This window comes from Ammospiza nelsoni, chromosome 15 (genome assembly GCF_027579445.1).
Source record: "Ammospiza nelsoni isolate bAmmNel1 chromosome 15, bAmmNel1.pri, whole genome shotgun sequence".
NCBI lineage: Eukaryota > Metazoa > Chordata > Aves > Passeriformes > Passerellidae > Ammospiza > Ammospiza nelsoni.
Genome location: NC_080647.1, coordinates 12,912,830 through 12,934,706, shown reverse-complemented (window position 1 = coordinate 12,934,706; position 21,877 = coordinate 12,912,830). Strand labels below are relative to the sequence as shown.

The 21,877-nt window shown below is 40.1% G+C and overlaps 1 protein-coding gene across 4 annotated transcripts in view; it reads left to right on the top strand.

Moving 5' to 3' along the window:
- AFF2 (ALF transcription elongation factor 2) overlaps positions 1-21,877 on the top strand; it is a 331,211-nt gene that overhangs the window by 223,663 nt on the left and 85,671 nt on the right. For all 4 annotated transcript variants that reach the window (XM_059483223.1, XM_059483224.1, XM_059483225.1 and 1 more), the window contains exon 8: positions 11,191-11,242. In XM_059483223.1, coding sequence (XP_059339206.1) covers positions 11,191-11,242 — 52 coding nt within the window. The remainder of the gene's footprint in view (positions 1-11,190; positions 11,243-21,877) is intronic.

Genomic DNA, 21,877 nt, shown 5'->3' with positions numbered 1-21,877 from the left:
AAGATTTAGACTTGTTATGGCAATTGTGTAGAGTAAGATGAGAAAGTATAAAAGAATAATTTTGGGAAAAAAAGATGTGTTATGTCCTGATAATTTCTATCTATGATTTTCTATCATAGATGATTTTCTATCTATGTTCTGATAGAAAATCAAGTTTTGAAATGCAATGGGAGGCAAGCACCTGGACTCACTTAGAACCTATGAAATTCCCATTTATTTTCTCATAATTTAAATGTTCAGATAAAAAGGCCAGGAAAAACAAATAGGTTCTTACAGAGCCTACAGTTAGGACTTTGGTTCCTGCCAACAGTGGAGCTAGGGTTCAAAGAAACTCTGAAAAAAGATTGTAGTGAAGAATTTGGGGAGACATAGGTGCTTCATGAGCATAATGAACCAGTTTTTCATTCCAGCTGTGTTAGGAAAAGTCATTCAGTACTAACAAGTTGTTCCATTGAACAACCTTCTCTGACAAAATGTAGAACTAGATGTTCCACAGCCCAGATCAAGTCTGACAATTTTAGCATATTATTGTTCTATTATTTGTCTTTGTAAAGTCATGGTGTCATTAGACTTTATCAATTAAATTAAGTTTAGTCTGCGTCATCCTTAAGTTTTGCCCTTTGAAGAAAACACTGAGTATCCATTTATCAATTTCATGTACTAATTTTCTTGTTTATTTGTCTGATAATAACATTGAGGTACTTAAGTCAGGGACAAAGAAACCTAGTGCCAGACATTATATAAATGGTCAAAAAGGAAGGCAAAAAAATGGTACTCTGGAATTTTCTTTTTTGTATTATTTTTAGCACTGAGGACCATAGTTTGAGGTTTTTTTCCAATGGTAACATGTGTTTCATCTCATAACTAATTTTGTATGAAAATAATATTAACCTGCCTCTCAGAGAATCAACCACAATGCTCCTCAAAGGCTTTGTGGTAGAGGGAGACCAGGGTGGTCTCAAGATGAATTTGGGAGAGAGATGTTAAATCAGAGAGGACAAGGGACAGAGGGCACAAACTGAAACACAGAAAGCTCCATCTGAATAGGAGGAGAAACTTCTTTAGTGTGAAGGTGACTGAGCACTGGAACAGAGAGGTTGTGGAGTGTCCCTCATGGAGATATTCCAAACCTGTCTGGATGTGACCCTGTGCAGCCTGCTCTGGGTGACCCTGCTTTGGCAGGGCACTGAGCTGGGTGATCTCCAGAGGTACCTCCCCACCCCAGCCACTCTGTGGTTCTGTAAATTGGACATAAACAGTGTCTGTGAGTATCCCTAATGCAGCCATTTAAACCAACCATTAGTGTTCCTTTCTTGCTTCTTCACAGCTTCATTCTTCCAACTCTGTAGAGGGCTCTGCAAGCACAAATTAGTAAGAGCTCAGAAGTACCCTGGTCCGGGGGATTGTAAAGATTGGAGGGTGTGTGTACGCAGGGTGTGTGTGGCTGTGGGGAAATGCTGGCTTCTCCAGAGTTACACCATTTGCAGTGATTCTAAAAAAAAAAAATCCTCAGTTTTCAGGATGAAGAATGGCGTAACCATGTGGCACAATTTATAGGGTAAGCAAACTTTCAGTAAGAGCTAACTGTATCAGAAAACTTGTGTAACATGCACAGAAGGCACTGTTAAATTATTTCAGTGCCATAATTCAAAATGCTGAGGAAAATTCTCCTGTATTATAGCCAGAGCAAGATTGGATCTCTAGCCAAGTACATCAACGTAAATGTTGAGCTGTCTGGGGAAATACAAGTCTTACACTGTTACTTAGGGGAAAATGTGCACAGACATGGTGGAGCCCCTTATGAAACAGTCCTCATTCTGTTAAACAATAGGATCAAATTTTCAATCAGGTTATCTAGCATATTGCATTCTTCAAGCTTGCCAAGCAAAGAGAACTATCAGCATGAAGATGGATATATTTTTACAGAATTAATGATGTATGAAATCTAGAAGTGGAAACATACATTTTCATTTTATCCTCTAATTTTTCTTTTTACATTATAAGTGAAAGGAGATGCTTGGAAGTATTTGCAGTTATTCAAATCTGTTTATCTTAGAGTGATTATCAGAGCAAACAGTGTCAGGCATTGTGTTTGGATCTGAGCCTGAAAAATAGTGCTTGCAGGAGCAAGGATTATTTGCATGAGTCAGTGTTTTCAGCACAGTGCTTGGTACTTGATTTCTCTCATGCATATGCAGTGCCTTATAAATCATCCAGATTCAGAAATCATTTAAGTATTTTTTTCATTTATCCAATCTATTTATATTAGTTTTAGTCTTGCTTGGTTTTATCCCCTATATTTATGTTAGTTTTAATACTGCTTGGATTCATCTGTTTATACATTTTTAGACTGATCAACAGAATGTTCATTTAGGGATAGAAGTGAACATTCTTACTGAAGATTCATTTGTCTTTGAAAGGCTGTGTCAGATCTGTGGGATAGCTATGGATTCCTGATGTAGGATTTTGCAGGTACAAAAGTGTCTTTAAGAACTGATCACAAATTAGGGCAGTGAAAATGAAGCTCACCTTCCCCAAAACCCTTTATCTTTGCTTTCTGTGGGGATTTTTGCTGATGATCATCCCTGAACTACCCTGTGCACCAGGCATGGTCCAGCAGTATTTTTTGTAGAGGTGTAGTACCTTTGCAGCCTGGAAAGTGCTGCTCAGTTCTCCCATGGACACACAAGCCCCTGGTACTTGCTCATCTTCCCTGTGGCCAACCCCTGTGTTTATTCACTGTGCACCATCAGCAGGCCAGTACAGAGGACTTGGATTCCTGCTTGGAATTCTGCTCTGCTAATGCACACCCCTGAAATTCTGGAAGTCAGGCACTAAGCTCACAGCATTCTTTAAAAACCTGATGTGGCAGTTTTCTTTCCTCCATATGCACAAAGATTGTTTCTGAAGCTAAAGCTCCCATTCTCTATAACATACCATGAAAGCCATGTCACAGCTCAATGTGTTGCCTTTTCAGTATCTTCAGCCAGAAGACCTCCTTCAACCAGTCTTTATTAAACATCTTGAGTCTTCCTTTTGAACAAGTAAAGAATTCCTTTACAGTTTTATTAAGTTGTTGTTCATTTGCACAGAAATGAGGGAGCCAGACCCACCTACAGGGTCATATGCACTGTAGAACATTGGATAGATGAGCCAGTCCTGTGTGATTTCATTCCTTGTTGAACAAATTTCTTTAATATATTTACTGGTATGATTTTTTAAAGTCACCTTTGCAAGTTGTGGTAGAATTATCAATCATTGTTTAACTGTGTGCTAGGTTCCTATAGCCTTTGTGTGTAAATATGCCAACTGAAGGCTTGTTTACCAGAGAAAATACTGGTGCTCTGGCTAGGAGACAGTTTTAATCAAATATGGCTGCAGTCAGCAGGTGTTTTTCATGTGGAATGTATTGGAAATGAGTATGTATCACAGAAATGGCTCTTGGACTATATATTGCTCTTGATAAATAGCAGAACCCAAAATTATATCAGCCATTGCAGTTTATCAAAGGGAAAATAGTAAAAGCTTTGTGCACACTGTCAGAATTGAGCACACTAAAAAAGGTGGGTACTCATTTTTATTCTTCACAAATTCTAAGAATGCACATTTTATGCTGGCATTTTTAGAAACTATTAGTCACTCCCTGTGTTTTTCCTGGACTCATACTTTCCTTTGTTCTTGTCTCTCTTTTCTCTCTTTTTGCTTCAATGATACATCATGCTCTGGACTTGCCAAACAGAGATGTGTGTTGTACTGAAGAGTCACTGGGCAGTGAGGGACACACAGGGTAAAGGAGATTTTCTAAGGCAGAAGGAAAGCCCAGTGGTATGAGTGTTATTAAGGCAAAAATACCAACTCACCAGCTTGAAACAGAAGGATTCTGCTTTGTGTGATTTTTTTTTTTGCAACTTCCTATTACACTGTTAAAATATTTTGACCCAGTTCTGATCCCATTCTGTTGGAAACATTGTTTGTAAGCAGAATTGAAGCTCAATAGAGAGATGAAGTTACTGGATATACCAGAATATTATTTGTGCTAAATATGCCAATTCCCAAAAAATTTGGCAGCAAGTTTCTCCCTCCTCCCAAAGTTCTTGTCTCAGCTTTAATGAAACACAAAATGCCTGTCAACAGAGCAGTTGTTATAATGCACTTAGGTAGCAACTTAATATCTTAGTTGCCTTGAAGAGCTTTTTATACATAGACATTAATGGATGGCTGGATAAAGAAATTCTTCTACTGAAAGAATTAATTTTGCTTAATCCTTTTGAAATTAAGAGATGGTACGGAGAGATGAGTAATGAAGTGCACTCTCTAATTGTGAGGTACCTAATAGAAAACCACAGGGGTTACCTCTCTCTCCCCATCTGTAATTACACTAATTACTGATATGGTGCCAGGAACACTAAGGCAGGCTGCATGTGACAACACACCATGGAGTGTGTCCTAGCAAGCCATCGTTCTCCATCAGTGGCCAGGAGGAGGCTGACCATGTCAGGGAAGAGAACAGGCACCTCTATTGCTCACAGGTTGTTTCACAGTGAAAACACAAAACTTGACTTCAGTCCTTTCTGAGGGGAGGTGATTTAAGGCCAGAGACTGAGGAGTTGATCTATACCTTAAGCAAATGAGCCCTATTGAGGCCACTGAATCTGCTTTAATGAGCACAAGTTACTCCTGTGAGTAACAGTTTGCGAGACTGACTTCATCATTGACAAAAATGTAATGAAAGAAAATGGTGGATGAGGAGAAGGGAAAATTAATAAATTATATTTAAGTATGTATAAAATTGCTGGACAAATGGTCCTGACTATTAAGGTAAATGGTGCTTGTAAATTCCATTTAATCTTCTGAGATTTTCTTTTACCATAACTCTTACAGTATCTCAGAGGAAATAATGTAAGGATGACTTGCATATTTCAGAAAAAGAATGAATATAAGGTTTCAAGATTTATTGATGGGATGTTTTAAAACAAAAGATCTTCTTTTTTCCTTTGGAATTACTCTACCGTTTATTTTCATTTCCTCAGTTTTTTGTTCACTGTATTATGAACTTCTCTGGGGAAATCTATTGTTAGATGTTTTCACACACACAGGCCCCCTTCTTCCCCCTTGATAAATGATAAAATTGTGCTCCAGTGTGTGCAACACATTCTTGAAATACATCTGAATTCCATTATACAGTTTGTCATTTGCATGATACCTTTTGAGTTACCACTCTTGGAGAAGCCTTATATACTACAGAGAAATGCACTAGGAAAATGAAAAACAAGTTGGGTATGAAGTCCATGGGGTAAACCAGCAGAGATTGTGTTGAACTGATGGCCTTATTTCCATGCAAGTTCAGGGGTAGAAAAGGTGCATCTCAGTGCTAGTCACTATTTGCATGGACTGTGTTCCCTCTGCAGGAATATTGCTGCAAGCAGGACTGACAGGGCCTTCATAGCTCAGGCTGCAGTGTAGTACCCTTATCACCCCAAAGACATTTATTGGATTCCTGCCTGTTCTGCATTAAGTCTTAATAATTTTCACAAGTTTGACACTTGCTCTAACAATCTAAGCTCTCTTTAATATCAAACGGAATAACCAGTTGTAGCGCAGAAATCTTAGAAATGCATTCCCATTTTACCAGAGACAAACCTGGCAAAAAAAGAATGGCATGTGTGTATGTCTTGTTAACACCACTGTCCTCCTTCCTGCAGAATCAACACTTGTGTTTGCTGTGATGTGACTCATATCAGATGGGATATGCATTTTGTACAGATTTGGTTTGACATGAGTGAGTTAATTTTCTGGGCAGCTCAGGATTAGGGGATTGCCCAGTATTCCCTTGGCTGTCTGCTTGCAACACCCTCTTCCCTTTCCTCCATCCTTTTCCTTCCCACAAGACTTTTTTCACATTGGAGTGAGCCCCAGTGCAGTGGTGAACTGATCCCAGAGCAAATTAGACATGCAGAAGCTTATCCTATCATTCTGCCTTTTAAACACCTCCTCCTTAAGGAAGCTACATCACCAAACATGTTGCTATAAACACAGAAGATTCCCATCCCAGCCCTCCACAACCAGAGCAGGAAGAAATGCAGGATTCCCAGAAGTCTACCAGTGATCAGGACCTTATTCATTTGTTAAAAGCATTTAAATACATTATATAATAAATGAAGAAAGAAAGAAAAAAAGGATGCAGTGAAAATCCTCCTTTGAGACATTCAGACTCTTCTGTAAAAGTAACTGAAATGGAGTAATTCTGTGGCAGTGCTTTTTGAGGGAGTGAATTATCTCATGTCTCCAAATCCTCACCTGCTTGTTGAGAGGATCCCAGATCAGCAGGTCTGGTGTGCACAAAACATCCACTGAACTCAAAAGTCAGGATAGGCTACAAGTCCCATTTCATGTTCATGTTCTTACTGTTTCTAGTGTGACTTTTACAGAACCCATCCTAATAAAGCCCTTGTTCAGCCATTTGTCTAGCTAAATTTGTAATGTAGGAACAATCTGCTTTGGGAGCAAATGCATCCCTGAAGGAAGCGGGTATTGTAGTCAGTCAATGAGATTGCCCCTACTTACACCACAGATAAATGTGTTGCTTTGTCCTAACATTTCTCCTTTGCAATAATTTCACATTCCAAATTACAAACCTCTGAAAATTGTAGATTATAATAAATGTCCTGACACAACTTCAACTGTTATAGTAAATGGCATTGCTCTAATAATGAAATAAAAAATCCTACTTAATCCTATTCTTTCCCTAAAGTGGTGTTTTGCATTAGCTATGGATGAAAAGACAAACAAGTACATGTATATTCAATAATAATGTCAGCTGGGTCAGAGAAGAATAGGAAATAAAATTAATTCATAACACCCCTGGAGGTAGCTTTCTGATACAGGCAGTTTTCTCTTTGATTTGCCCTCATTGGCAGCATTCATTGTAATTTTAACGTAGCCTCCAAATTGGCCTTTATTAATAGCTGTCCTGATCTTAATAACAAATACACTCTAATCTCCAGTCTGGGCGCTTCTGAGGTGAACAATTATATAGAGCAGAATAGATCATATGGGTATTTAGAGGCACCTCTCACTCAGGAGTGCCTAATTTCACCTTCAGACCATCCAGACAGTGTTTTGGAGAGCTGTAGATACAGAGCTCTTCTGTCTCAAGGCTTTGAAGCTAAAATACCTTTCTAGATATGATAGTGAAATAGTCACCTTGAATTAAGGTTGCTGGCAATCTTAAAAAGTCCTTATTGAGATTTGAGTGCAATCAGATGGTACTTGCTTATAAATGAGAGTTAATGGAAACATTAAACAGTACAAGCTACTGTGACCCATGCCTCCAGAATATTAAGCACATTTTAAAATTGTGGAACACCATCTATTCCTTTGTGTTCTGTAAAATATTACTTTTTCTAACCAATATTCTCTGGGAGCAGGTTATTTGAATTGTTCAGCATTCTACATTTGCATGTAGTGTGTATTTCTAATTTATTTCCTCACTTATCTGGCTACTATATATTTCTGGTTGATACTATACTCAGTTTCTCTTTAATTATTCCATCTGCCAGTAGAGTGTGATGCATTTTAGAAGCTGGTTGGTTTAGTTGTTGAAGCTTTGAGTTTTGGAACTGAATGGGATGACATATTCTTCATTTAGCAGAACAGGCTAAGAAGAATTACATACCCCAAGTGATAAGCTTGGAACTGCTAAAGAAATGCCAAAATCCAATTTTTTTCCTCTCTCTAGTTGTCTAAACATCTATTAGTCTCTTGAAGGGAACTCATAAATCCTGCAAATTTAGTTTCTCTGAAACCAACTCTAACAGTTGTCCTTCCTACTTATCATGTTTTATATCAATTTTATATTTTTCAATATTCAATAAACATGTCTTGTGCTTACTGTACTTGTTGGAAAGTATCTGCAGTATAGGCTGTATGAGGACAGTTATTAATCAGCCATTTCAGATGGCTGTAGGGTTAGTTTAGTAAGTGTATCCATTTATCTTTTTTCTGTTTTCTTCTTTGTTCTTTCCATTTATCCAATATGGAATTTCTTTTGTCCTTTTTGGTTTATTTCTACCAGGGTAAGTCAGAAAGAAATTTAACACATAAAAAATGAAAAAAAAAATAAACCAAACAAACAATCAAAAAAAAAACCAAAACCCAAACCACCCAATAGCTGAAAGAAAGAAAATATACCACCCTTTGGGTTTCATTCATGAAAAGATCTTTGCATTATATCCACTTAAATCTGCATTAAAAAATAACAATAGAATGCATTATCTAGCAGTGATTCTTTAAAGCAGTGGATAATTTACACATTAAAGTGAAATGTAGGTTTAAAAGCAGGAGTGTAGGATTGAATTAGAGTGAAGAGTCAGAATGATATAGTTCTGTATGAAAATGGTCTCGGTTTCCTGGGGGTATTGTCCTTCTGGTGTAATGAGACTTGCAGATAACAATCAGGGACTGTGGATAGATCAAGGCACAGCGATACATTGAGAATGGCACAGCAAGTAATGGCTCTGGGGAAACAAATGAATGTGTCTGCTAGATAAACAGCATTAAAAGTTTCTGTTCATCACCAAGTCCAGGCCTCTAAAGATTAATAATCCCTGAAAAGTGGAGTGTTGGGTTTGAATGGCAAGGTTTTGGTAGCAGGGGGGTGCAGCAGTGGAAGCTGGAAGCCTCCCCCATTTCCAGCAGAGCCAATGCCAACCTCCAGGATGAACCATGGACCTGCCACCGGCCAGGCTGAGCCCAGCACTGACAGTGGCAGTGCCTTGGGCGTAACAGATTGTAGAAAGGGAAAAAACTGCTGTGCAACAGCAGCTGCAAGGGAGGAGTAGGAGTCTGTGAGAGGAGCAGCCCTGCAAACAGGCAGGGCAGTGCAGAAGGAGGGGCAGGAGGTGCTCCAGGCGCTGGAGCAGAGGTTCCCCTGCAGCCCCTGGTGCTGCCATGGAGAGGCTGCTGTGCCCTGCAGCACAGGGGGGGCCTGGCAGCAGGGATCCAGCTGCAGCCCGGGGAGGAGCCCAGGCCAGAGCAGGGATGTGCCCAAAGGAGGCTGTGAGCCATGGGAAGGCTGTGCTGGTGTCCTGCTAGAGAGAGAAGCCCACGCTGGAGCAGGTTTGCTGCCAGGACTTGTGTCCCCCATGGGGGACCCACACTGTGCCTGGGGGATGTACCCACACAGGGGATGCATTCTGGAACAGTTCCTGAAGAGCTGCAAGCTGTAGGAAGGCCAAGTAGAAGAAGTTCATAAGGGGCTGGCTCCCGCAGGAGGGACCCCATGCTGGAACAAGAGGGGAAGCATGGGAGGAGTCCTTCTCCTGAGGAGGAAGAACCTGCAGAGACAATGTGCAGTGAACTGACCATAGCCCTCATTCCCTTGCTCCACTGTGAAGGGGGAGACAGAGAAAATTGTCAGTGAAGTCCAGCCCAGGAAGAAGGGAAGGGTGGAGGAAAGGTGTTTTATCATTTGGTTTTATTTCTCATTGTCCTACTCTGATTTCATTGGCAATACTTTGAATTGATTTCCCCAAATCAAGTCTGCTTTGCCCATGACAGTAATTGCTGATTGATCTCTCCCTGTCCTTTTCTCAACCCACAAGCCTGCTGTTACATTTTCTCTCCTGTCCAGATGAAGAGAGGAGAGATAGAGGAGCTTTGGTGGGTACCTGGCATCCAGACAAGGTCAACCCCTCACAAATACTAACTTGTAGAAGATTTTTTTTTTTTAATCCATGCTGCAGTTGTACTTTTATGGGTTCACATATTGCAGGGAGGCACTGGCCATTTATCAGGATGCTAATGACTGGTAGTTATGTGTCCAGGTACTTTGTAAGCACTGGGTTGCCCGACAACAGAGGTCACTGGAAGACGGATGGCTCACAAACCAGTTTAAAGATCTCCTTCACTTTTTCTTTTTAAGGGCACCATCAGGGCTTCAAATATTCTAAAATTTCCACATTGGGATTATTGTCCCCTCTTTAAAATTCCATGTGTCAGGAGGCTTCCATGATTTACTGGTAGTCTTCAAACAAAAAAAACCCTTCCTAACAGAACTTCCATTGATTGCTAGAGTTATTTAAAGGCTAACAATAAAAAATCATAGACTTCAGGCCCCATCAAGGCAAAAAGGAAACAATAATTGCAATTTGCAAGCCTCCTGCCATGGGTAAAGGAGCTGGGGCTGGCAGAAAGGAAGATCTGAGATTTTAATGGCTGCTGCAGCAGGTCAGGGGATATGGGCCAATTCATTCCTACATCATCCCATGATAAGACAATTTGTCAAGGTGAAAAGATGAGCGTGAGGTAGAAGTATGCCCAGATGACTCTCAGCTCAGATAAAAGCATGAATATATAGGAAGCTATACAGGAGCTTATTTGGTGACTGCTCATCTCTCTAGGTAGAGACACCCCCAAATGAGAGACCTTTTCTGTCTCAGTAGCACCAAATAACATGGTTTCTTACCCCATGTGTTTTCCTGTACCCAAGTCTTGGATTGAAGGAAATCATCTGAGTGTTAATACAGTAATTTGCAATTCTACTCTTTTGCCAAAGGAAGGGAAGGAGGCACAGGGACAGCCACATTTTCTAGAAGCTTCCCTCCCTTTTTGCAAGGGCAGGGCACAGGCCTGTGAGATTTCCCTGTATTAAAATATAAATAAATAAACAAAAATGGGGGTATGAACTGGCAGGTTCCCAGCTTGGAAAATGTTTGGTCTGCCTTTGGACACTAACAACTGTGAGGTCCCATCAAACCTCAAACAAGCACCTCCTCTTCTTGCTATTATCCACTTTGCATTCTCAGTTTGATAAGGTACCAGAAAGGAAATTGGTGGTACCCAAACTGAGAATGAAACATGGACAACTTTTTCTCAGAGCTGAATTTCTCTTCTGATTTAGAAACACTTGTAGGTGTATATGGACTAATCCCTGTGAGACAATGTGGAAATAAAAGAGGACATGAAAGAGTAGCTGACTGCAAACTTTATGATGGATGAGTCTGAAAGTCACTTGTTCTACCCTAGAATCCCAAAGAAGCACTAATACATACATATGTGGACTTTATTTACCTCAGGTCTGATTTTGCTGTTGTTGAACTGAGAGTTTTCTCTTTGACTTTGCTGAGGTGTAGATTTGGCCCATTGCACATAAAGTTAATTCATTAAATGTAATTCTGTATTTTTTTTCAGAATGCTTGAGGATGATCTAAAACTCAGCAGTGATGAAGATGATAATGAACAGGTAAATACATCTAATATAAGTGTATAGACCTTTTAAGTTAACAAAGTTATTTCATTGGTTGGACCTGTTTGTGTGTTGACATACTATATTTGCATGAAAATCATTTTGGTGTGCTGCAGAATCCATTTGCTTAAACCTTTGTTGCCTCCTTCTCATTAGAGGAAACAATCTCAAACAGGAATGTGTTTCAGTTGTGCTGGTTCACTTTGTGAAGTGGATTGAACTAAGCCAAAATATGACTTATTAACCTTTGAATTAGAGACCACATAGAGCATCACCCAGGAAGAGCCAATGTGTTCTGAGTCTCTGTCCTCCATTGTACCAAGCTAACTGTGGAACAGCCTCCCCTTGCTTTGCACCCATTTTCTGAATTTATGAGCTTTTTGGAGGTGTGTGTAAGAGGATCACATAAGAGCACCAACACAAGCACAGAGTTTGTTTGTACTTTGCAATCCATTTATACAAGCCCACACAAGAAAATTTGGTCTGTAAGTTTTTGTTCCAGTCAGAGAGTAAAGGGTTGGGAGTCCACAGTAATCCAGTGACTCCTGTTTGTGAAAGGGAAAGCCCTCAGGATGTAGCTCTAAATCAATACTAAAAGTTTCTCCACGTACTTGGGATATTAATGAAGAATCATTTTCAGAAAACTGGCTCATGTAATTCTCTATCCTTCCCACTTTATAAATATTTATGTATAATGCTGGGGAAGAAAGCTGGTGAAATTCATATTCTCAACATTCTTATCAGAAAAAAAATGAAACTTTGTGTTAAATTCATCCTTCGTTTTACTTTATATATGCAATAGGTTCAAATGTTTAAATGTCTGCAATAGAGAGGAAGGTAATGCTATAATTCAGCCTAAGATCATCTGTTCAGTCTGGGAAATGTTAATTATAGGCCAATCATTCTTTCTTATTTATTTTTAAACCACCTAAATGTTCTCCTTCAGCCTACCTCATCCATCCTTAGGGTCATGCCAGGAAAGATTTACCTTCTGGTGAAAGTTGACCCCTTAGTCATACAAGTCAGTATTTTTTAGCACCGGCAAGACTCTCAATGTCTTCTGAAGCCAAAGGGTCAAAATCCTTGTGCAATGCAGTGTTGTGCAAACACAGTGACTAATGACACCATAAGATTTGCAAATTTGCCCAAATGATCCTGTAAAATGACATTGTGATCCTGAGATGCCTAAAATACAGAAATGGAAATATATTGTCAGGTAGCAGCTAATGTTGTTTTCCCATAGTAACAGTTTTCTAGTGACTTAAGTAGAATTTGCAGAGTTTATGGAGTTCATACTGCTAGGCTGAAATCCCTTATCACTGGTGAATGGAGAAGCAGAGACCTGGACCAGTGTTTGCTGACCTCAAATGGATAGCCCTGACTGACTTGAGCCGATGCCATCTCTGATGTTAGCCCCAAGCAGGGAAGAGCTCAGTGCACAGAGGGGTCCTGACAGCTCTGGAGCCCTCCCTGCTGTCAGTGTGGGATGTGCCTGTCACCCAGCAGCATCCTGAGGGTGAGCAGTGTCCCTGCTCCAGGCCAGGGCTGCAGCCTGGGCCCTTCTGTGGTGGGGACGTGGAGCTGCAGGAAGCCTCAGACTGCTCCAAAGCTCCTTGTGTCTTCCCAGAATACATTCACAGCTTGGGCTGCAGACAAACAGAGAGCACCACAGGGACCATTCATGGAGTTTCTCAACATTTTGTATTACTTAAAAATATTTTTGATTTTTTCTCATACAGTCATTTTATTTAGAAGGAATCTTCTAAGATCATCAAGTCCAGCTCTTAACTGAGCACTACCAAGCCCACCACTGACAGCCCAATTTGGCTTCACTTATTAACTGACCTGTATCCTTAGTGTCCAGTAACTGGACACAACTGCACACTGAGAACATTTCTTAAATGCCCTGCACTTCAAGGGAACCTTCAGCTCTCCTGTGTACCCCACATATGTGTGGTTGTATCTCTTCTATTTGTTTTACAAATCGAGTATAGACAAAATTGTACAGCTGACTCAGGAGTTTATACATTCCTCATTCAGGAATTTAGGTTTCCTGAATTAATGACTGTGTCTGCCTTTATATTTTTTGTCAGGCTAAGGCCTTGCAGGACACTGCTGCATCTCTCATTCATTACACCTCAGCAGCCTCTGCCACATCTCTTTAAGGAGAGGGGATTGGAAACTGGAAGAAAGGTTGATCTGGCCCACTGGTCAGACACATAAACAACAAAAAAGTAACTTCAAGGGCTTTTTCAACATAAATATTTTGCAGTCAAGTGATCGTTGTTATTCAGGTACACATGTGCTCATTCTGGCAGGGAGAGAAAAGATTAAAACTCTTGGCTTAAAACCATTCTAGAAGTTTATGCAGCATTTCTATAAGGAAATGGAATCAGTCTTTACAGTCTTTATGATTTTTTCTGCTATAAGCCTGCAGCCAGTGTGAAGCATGAGCTGGCATTTACTCACTTTTATTCAAAAACCCCAACACAGCAGGTAAATATTGAGTTTGTTTCCTTTATTTCTACTCTAATTTTAAGGAAATCAAAATTCTTTGGAGCAGTGGTCAGCAGGAAGCCCTAGGATTTCTCCTTTGAGAATTGCTATGGACCCTTCAATTTTTACAGGATAGTAGTGACACTGATCCATAACTGTACTTGGAAAGCAACTTTTAGTGAAAGTCTGTAGAATGTGGGGAGAGTTTGATCTATCAACCCATGTTCTGAGACTAGCAGTAGTCCATTTGTCAAGGTGGAAGATTGTTAGAAACACGGCTGCAAGAAACAAAGCTCTTCTGTTTGCTCCCTCACTCCTATGAAGAGCACCCTTATTAACTGTATTGCATTTACTCAGGTGTCTGAGGGCCTTTACTGTTTCAGGTGTTACAGATCTCCTTCCTTTTCTCCCCTCTGCTGAGGAGGAGCACAGCCACACAATAGCTCCAGTCAGTCATGTAACTGAGAAGTTGAGCTTCATTTCTGGATAGGATAGGAACTGGCAGGTTGAAGTCAATGGAAGGTATTTATTCTACAGATAGCATCAGCAAGGCTGTTACTGGTTGTGCTGCCCACTTTAGGCATTCCCTTTTCAAACAGAATTTTGAATAACTGGAAATTGCTCCTAAAAGTTATAAACATGCTTTGGAGAACCCTCCTTAATGTGTTATGTTTATTTTGGTTAAGGCACACATGATGATGGCCTAGCAACATATCACCAAGAAAATGCTGAAGGAGACTAAACACTTTAATTTCACCCCAGGGGGTTTAAGACACTTCAGCAACTGAGAGCTGACTGCAAATTCAACCTCCTAGTGTCAAAGTGCTGCAAATTGCATGGAAACTCTGTAGGTTCTTTTCCTTTTAGCCTTCTGGCAACTGTGGGCTTGATGCAGAAATGGTTGAGTGAATTTCTTTGGGCTGCAACCTGCAGGAAGCCCAGTGAGATGTTCATTGTGGGTGCCTTCAGATTTCAAATGTAGAGTTAAAGTACCCTAGAGATATGGAGAAGTTTGAGAATGGAGTTTGTTTTGTGAGGATGAGTGTTTGGGCTATTTTTGACCTTCTAGAGCTAAAGCGATGCCTAGGGCTGTTACAACTGGGGCAGTTATTTTCATGGAGAGATGTATGGTTGTTGGAGGGGTTTTTGTGGGGATGATAAATGAGGTGATGAGGAATCCTGCTAGGATGCTTCCTAGTGCAAGGTGACTGCATTGTCAATTTTTGGACCATGTAGGTCATTGCAGTAGAGCATGGGGCAAATCACAAGGACTGCACCCCAAACTCCTGTCAGCACCTTCTGGTGCAGCAGTGAGGGACTGCATTTACCCACACCTGTAAACACAACCTGCATTATACCTGTAACACAACCTGCACTACACCTGTAACACAGCCTGAACCTACACCTGTAACACAACCTGAACCTATACTTGTAACACAACCTGCACTACACCTGTAACACAGCCTGAACCTACACCTGTAAACACAGCCTGAACCTACACCTGTAACACAGCCTGCACCTACACCTGTAACACAGCCTGAACCTACACCTGTAAACACAGCCTGAACCTACACCTGTAACACAGCCTGAACCTACACCTGTAAACACAGCCTGAACCTACACCTGTAACACAGCCTGAACCTACACCTGTAACACAGCCTGCACCTACACCTGTAACACAGCCTGAACCTACACCTGTAACACAGCCTGAACCTACACCTGTAACACAGCCTGAACCTAAACCTGTAAACACACCCACAGTGCAGACACTGTGGAGCTGGCCATGTGACACATGCTTTGTCCCATAGACAAAATGCTGATTTTCACATCTCATTGTGGGTGATTTGGGATTAAAGACACACAGAAAACAATGGGTTAGATCTGGAATCAATTTTCATTTACAGCTGAGAAGCAGTTATTGATGCTGCGCTCACAGTTCAATAAAAGATCTAAAGATATAGACCTTGTGTTTCTCTTTCAATATAAGCAGCATAATCAGTGTCAAATGTTTTTACAAAGAAAATTGTATTGACAGTTTTATTAAAATTGCTGTCTTTAAAGTTTTAAGTTATCCACCATTTGACCTACTTTAATGGGTTTTTAATATGTACGCTGACCAACCCAATAGATTTTTATGTCACATATTTATAATATCAGGTACACATCTGTTTAATGTATTATTTGAGAGGTACTGTAACATGTAAGCATTGCTTGGATTGTGAACTCTCTAGGTGTTGTCAATTGGCACATGCATCAGTATTGCATTCAGTATGGCACAGGGTATTCAGACTGGCTGCAAGAGGTGCAATCAAGGCAGATGACAGACATGCTATTAGTAAACCAGGAGATGACAAGGCATTTCAGAGATGCTAATGTTAACACTCTTCTCTGAGGAAGGACACAGCTTTTTAGATGGCTTTATTACTCTGTTAAAAAAGCACATCAGAAATTAGGAAGAGTAGTGAAGATTTTTAATTAGTAGCTCAGTTCAGCTGAAAGAGCTTAGATAAAACACAGGTTAGTATTTTTGTTTTCTAAAACACCTCTGTATAATTCAAATAAGCTTTGAGCTCAAAGGCATCCAAATGAGTTGTGCCTGGATACAGTATTTTAAGTAGCTGTGGTGTACCCAATTTTCTTTAACCAGCTCCCCTTTGTTCTTCTGCCTAAGGAATAGTCCTGTTAACCTTTTAAATGTGTACTTAATTTAAAGCACATTGCTAGTGTTCTGTGTGTTTTTGAACCAAAGAAACTTTGATACTAGTTACAGACCTGCTCCATTTTCAGTATTTCATGTATATAGTGGTTTTGGCAGAACAAATCAATAAGATATTTTTCTTTTCTATTTGATTTTTTTTTCTTCTCTCCTTAGTGATTGCCACTTTTCTGAAAACTCTAGAAACACAAGACATGCATGTAGTCCATGGCCTTGCTCTATTGTTTGTATTTTACATAAACATAATTCTTTTTTGCTAGGTTAGTATTAGGTAATTAAATTCAAAATGTTTTCCTTTTTAGCCGAGCCTTAAAAGGTAATCAGCCATAAGCTGAGCTTTGTGTTCTTATAATACGTGCTGAGCTTTCAATGCCTTTATTCAAGTTCAATTTTTTAGAATTTATGAAGTTCTAAGGCATAATATGCCTTCATTGTATCATGTAAACATTTTTTAAAGTGCAACAGTGATCACTTTCCTTGTAACAATAGATATCCTTACCTGTTGTATTTTTCCCATTTTTTAGCTGGATCCTGAACAAGCTGTTTACCTCCCCAAGGTTTCTCTACATTTCCATTTACTTTGTTATCAGCAGAAAGGCTGAAGAACAGCACTTCAGTAATGACATCAATACTGCACACACAGTGAGAGAGGTCATCTTGTCAAAGCTATAGAAAAATCAGATGGATTAGGAAGAAACTAGGTGCAAAATAACTTTGATAGAGTCTTTTAATGTAAACAGTTTATCTGTCATTGGGTTCCATTGAAATCCCAGAGTGGTGCAGCATCAGTTGTAGCCACAGCAGAGTGTGTTTGATAAAGAACACACATTCCAATGTCTAAGATTTGCAGTCATGCTTTATAATTGTAGGGAAATGTTTTCATTAAGCCATTAATGAAAACAGAAGCTATTAGGATAATACAGTCATTCTCCAACCTTGTCAGTCTATAACCATGAAAAATCCTTTCATGGATATATGTCCCTTCTTGCTACCTCAGTCCATTTTAATTGTTATTCAAATTATTTTATTGTGCACAACTCTGGGTGAAACAACAATATATCAGCTGTGTGAGTTAATAGTCCAGCTTGTATTAGGCAAATCTTGGGTGCTAAGAGATTTGATGACTGAGGTATCTAAGGTTATAATTCACATGGTAATAATGCAGGTTCATATCATTTGTTTATTATCAGCAGAAGCTTTCAGTAGCCACCCTGAGATCTGGGCTGAGCTGTCTGCAAAAGCATAGCACACCACTAAAACACAAAGTGTTATCAAAAGCTTTTAACTTGTTCAGATTCACAGAATCACATGTAATTTTTTTCTCACACATGTTGTTATTGTGGAGGCCATCCATCAGTGAGGAAGGGGATTGATACAACCAGGAAGAATGGTTGCTGTAGAGATCAACAAGAAGGACTTTGCCCCTGGAGCTTGCAGTGTGCTCTTGCCTGGGCTCTGGGGCAGCACCTGCCCAGACCAGCACAGGAGCTGGAGGAACCCCATCCTTCCCACTTCACCTTTTCCAAGTGTTTCCATGGCCTGACACTGGCAGCTCAGTGTCAAAACCCCTCCACCACAGTAAAGAAAAAATAGAGGAAGAGAAATGCTGGCAGGCAGATAGCCCTAATGAAGTGGGAATGACATGCCTGAGCTGAAAAGATTCACATGTGCATCTTCAAGAGGCCTTCTCCTCTCTTCCCACAAGAAAGCAGGCACTCCACAATCCCCTAGCACTCTAACAGGGGCTGCTCTTGGGTTCCCTTCTGCCACCAGCCTGAGGCTACCAAGCTCTGTCAGCCCCACTGTCCAACACAATTCGTGTGAGAGAGAAGCTTTAGAGCCCCTCATGCCTCTGTCACTACTTAAAAAGAGGTCATTCCTCAGGACAGCCATAAGAGCCTGATGCTGGAGATCTGCCAGCCTTTTTGGGGTGGGACAGAAGAGGGACATGAGGCTTTCAGTCCACAGGATGGGCCATGTACTCTGTGTGTGTGCATGGTTGCACACAATTTCTTTATTATAAGCATGATGAAAATATATTTCACCAGAGCCTCTTGCTATGTATGGTACTTATGCAAAAGCCCTGTAGTGTTTTGGTAACAAAGCGGAGGCAGGAGCAGGTGAGAGAATTGATCAACCCCAGCATTGTTGTTGCTAAGAGAAAAGCCAGCCTTGGCCATACTGTCCTGTAAAATAAATCTGAAGTCTGTGATACCTGCAGGCCATCTCAGTGCTCAACACTCACTAATCTGACCACATAGAACACATTTATCTCCCTTTTCTCCTCTGAAGGAGAGTGGGATTTTTTATCATGAACGTCTTATGAAGCATTTTGGTGAAGAAGGTGTCTGGTTTTCTTACACTGGCCATCTGCAGCACTGCTCCTCTGTAAAAGCCTAAGCAACTGTCTATGAACTTCAAACTCTGAATTCCTGGGAGTTTTTTACACTGATAGAGGATAGTGCTAGTGCTGGGTTTGAGACAGGGAGAAAAAGGCTGAAGGAGGGACTCATAGGTGACCAGAAAAACCATAAAGTAGGTCCTGGAAAGGGCATGATAAATCCAGTAATTAGCCTCTGTCAGCCAGAATAAGGAGAGAAGTGAAAGTTGATCTCTCCTGGAGGTATTCCAGAAAGAGAACAGTAATGAAAGCTAAACACCCTAATTTTTCTTAGGATGAATTCATCTGCCACTGCAAGGTTTGCTGGGGTTGTAGGTGCTCTGTTCAGTGCTGGCAGGATGAATTTTCCCTGCACACAGGGACAGGTCAGGACCACAGTGTGACAGTGCAATTGATTTGAGCAGGGTGTTCTCGTGGAGAGTGCGCTTGCTTTTCAAAAATTCCAATTTCATGGCAATACTATTAAGTATAATTTTTGGAACTGTGCAATTTAGTGATCAGTCATGTGACAATGTACTAAACCAGACCAAGGTCTGCAGAGTTATTTCATATGTGTTTATTTCTGTTGTCTGCTTGTAATACATTTAATATTCAGCATAGATGTAATGTTCAGTATAAATTAAAATCCTCAAAGTCTTTATTTCCTGCACAGGAAATAAATGGGCAGCAGGAACAGCAGCAACATCAGTTCACTGCCACTGCTGTGACTCTGCCCTTCTGCTTCTCAAGTCTAGGGAACCACTCATTTACTTAAAGTAGGAGAAGACTAAGGACAGGCTGGATTCCCAAAGAAATGAGGAAAAGGTCTTTATCACAAATGGAAGACTAAGGGCACAAACTGCAAATGAGCAGGGGCACAAGGGGCTGTATCTGGAGGTGTCTGCTTGTCCATTGTGGCAGAGCAAGGGAACATGGAAAAACTAACAATCAGGCACTGCACTCTAAAACTACACCTTGTACAGAAAGAGAGAAAGACTTTAATCATAAAACTACAAAATATCAGCACTCTCAAGATAAGTTCCAGGGATTGAAAAGATGGTTCTCCTGCTAGAACTGGGAAACTGAACAATACTCAGTTTGTGGTGGCAGTCTCCAGCTGGACAGTAAGGTCACAGGATATTTTTTGAAACAAGCCTTTTGCTGCTTATTCCATGATGGAAGTTTGGGGAAAATTCTTTGTTTCTCTTAAAAAGGATTCTTGACCTTTTCTATGTTTCTTCTGCCTCTTCAATTTTTTAATCATGTGATTAACACAATGAAGTGCAGCTATGGAGTAAACCCAGCATTTTTTTTTATTCTTTATTCGCCTTCTAGAGGGTTGAACCAAGCACACATTTTAGAAAAATCATCAGTAAATAAGACAATGGCAAATACTGAGTTTCAGTTACCAATAGATCATTTCTATTTTCCCAATAGGGTTATCATCCACTAAGCCTTGGTCATTTGTGATCAGTTTGTAACAAATTAATTTCCAGGAAATTATGTTTTAAACCACAATTTAAGTGTGGATCTTTTTTCTTAAAAATGGACCATCCCGTACAGTTTTCCAAATTTCTGTCACCAGGGATGTATAGTTGTTTTCCAAATAAAACAATTCTTATGAAAAATCAGGTCTAGCTCTAGAAAGAGTTCCATTCCCTGCCATGGTTGGTACTGTAAGAACACTTATATCTGCTAGGTTTGGTGAGACATTGGTGAGCATTGTTAAATTAACTTGACAGTCACAGAATTCCAGGGTTGTGAAGGGATCTCAGGAGATCATCAAATCCAACTCCTCTGACAAGGCAGAGTCACCTGGGGTGGGTTACAATGATTCTTAGGACTGCAAAAACAGAATAAGTAGAATTTTTAATGTCATATTACAACTTCTCCTTTGTTGGATTGGGGACTCAAAATTAATACAAATAGCAGCTTCTCATCAAGAGCATTTTTATGGGAATGGAAGACATTGTTTCAAGCCTCTTTTGTCAATGTACATTAGTACTGAAGTCCTACAATAAGCAAACATGTTCTGTGAGTTATCTTTGCAGCAGGGCTGCTCACTGACAGATAGCTGTAACAATTTCTATTGTAAAGTTCACCAAAGACACTGAGTAAACTGAAACCTGTGTGGTGACAGCAACAATGCTCACAGTATCCACAGTGGCTAATTTAAAACCAGCTCAGATATGTCTACACAAGCAGACAAGCACTCCTCAGAGTGCAGTGTGCACTCACAGTATGTGCAGCTCTTTTCTGTTTAAAAAAAAATAATAATAGAATAGTTCTTCAAGAATTGGAAGTGGCCACATTTGTTATTGCACACTTTCTTAGTTTGATTTACACGATTACAGTGATGGAAAACAGGGTTTTGGAAAAAACTGCTGATAGAAGCCCAAATATTTCCTTGTTATTGCTCAATTAAAAACAGTTCATGTTCATCAAGGATGAAGGTGACTGCTAAACCACAGACAGACTGGTTTAGATTTGGTCACTTAAACTCTTTTTTTTTTTTTTGTTTTACCCAACTTCCACTGCAACAATTGAAATTAAATTTTCAGTATTTCAAGTGCTCCTGAGTCTGTAAAGCCATGAAGGTTACAGGATTGCTCAAAGCAATGATGGGAGCTCTCTGTGCCTCATGCGCAGCGAGGGCTCAGTGAACCATTCTGATTTGCTGATACCACATGCTTGGTGACTTGATATTATAAAAAATGGGTTTTGGCTAATCCATTCCACACATTTGAATCCTGAGGGGGAAATACTCATTTTTTAAGCTGTGACATGAGGAGGACAATATCTTTTCCATTGTTTTTGGTCCTAGATCCAGTAACACTGGCCTTTTTGTCCTCGAGGTGAGGCTGACTGAGAACATCACACACAGAATCTCAAATGCAAGGTTGCCAACTTCATGTCAAAGGCAATTAGCAAGAAAGAAATAGAATCTCCTCTGTTGACATCAGGGGACAGGTAGAGGAGAATGTAACCAATGAAGTAAAGAATAAAAAAAATGAGGAACACAACACACATATTTATACAT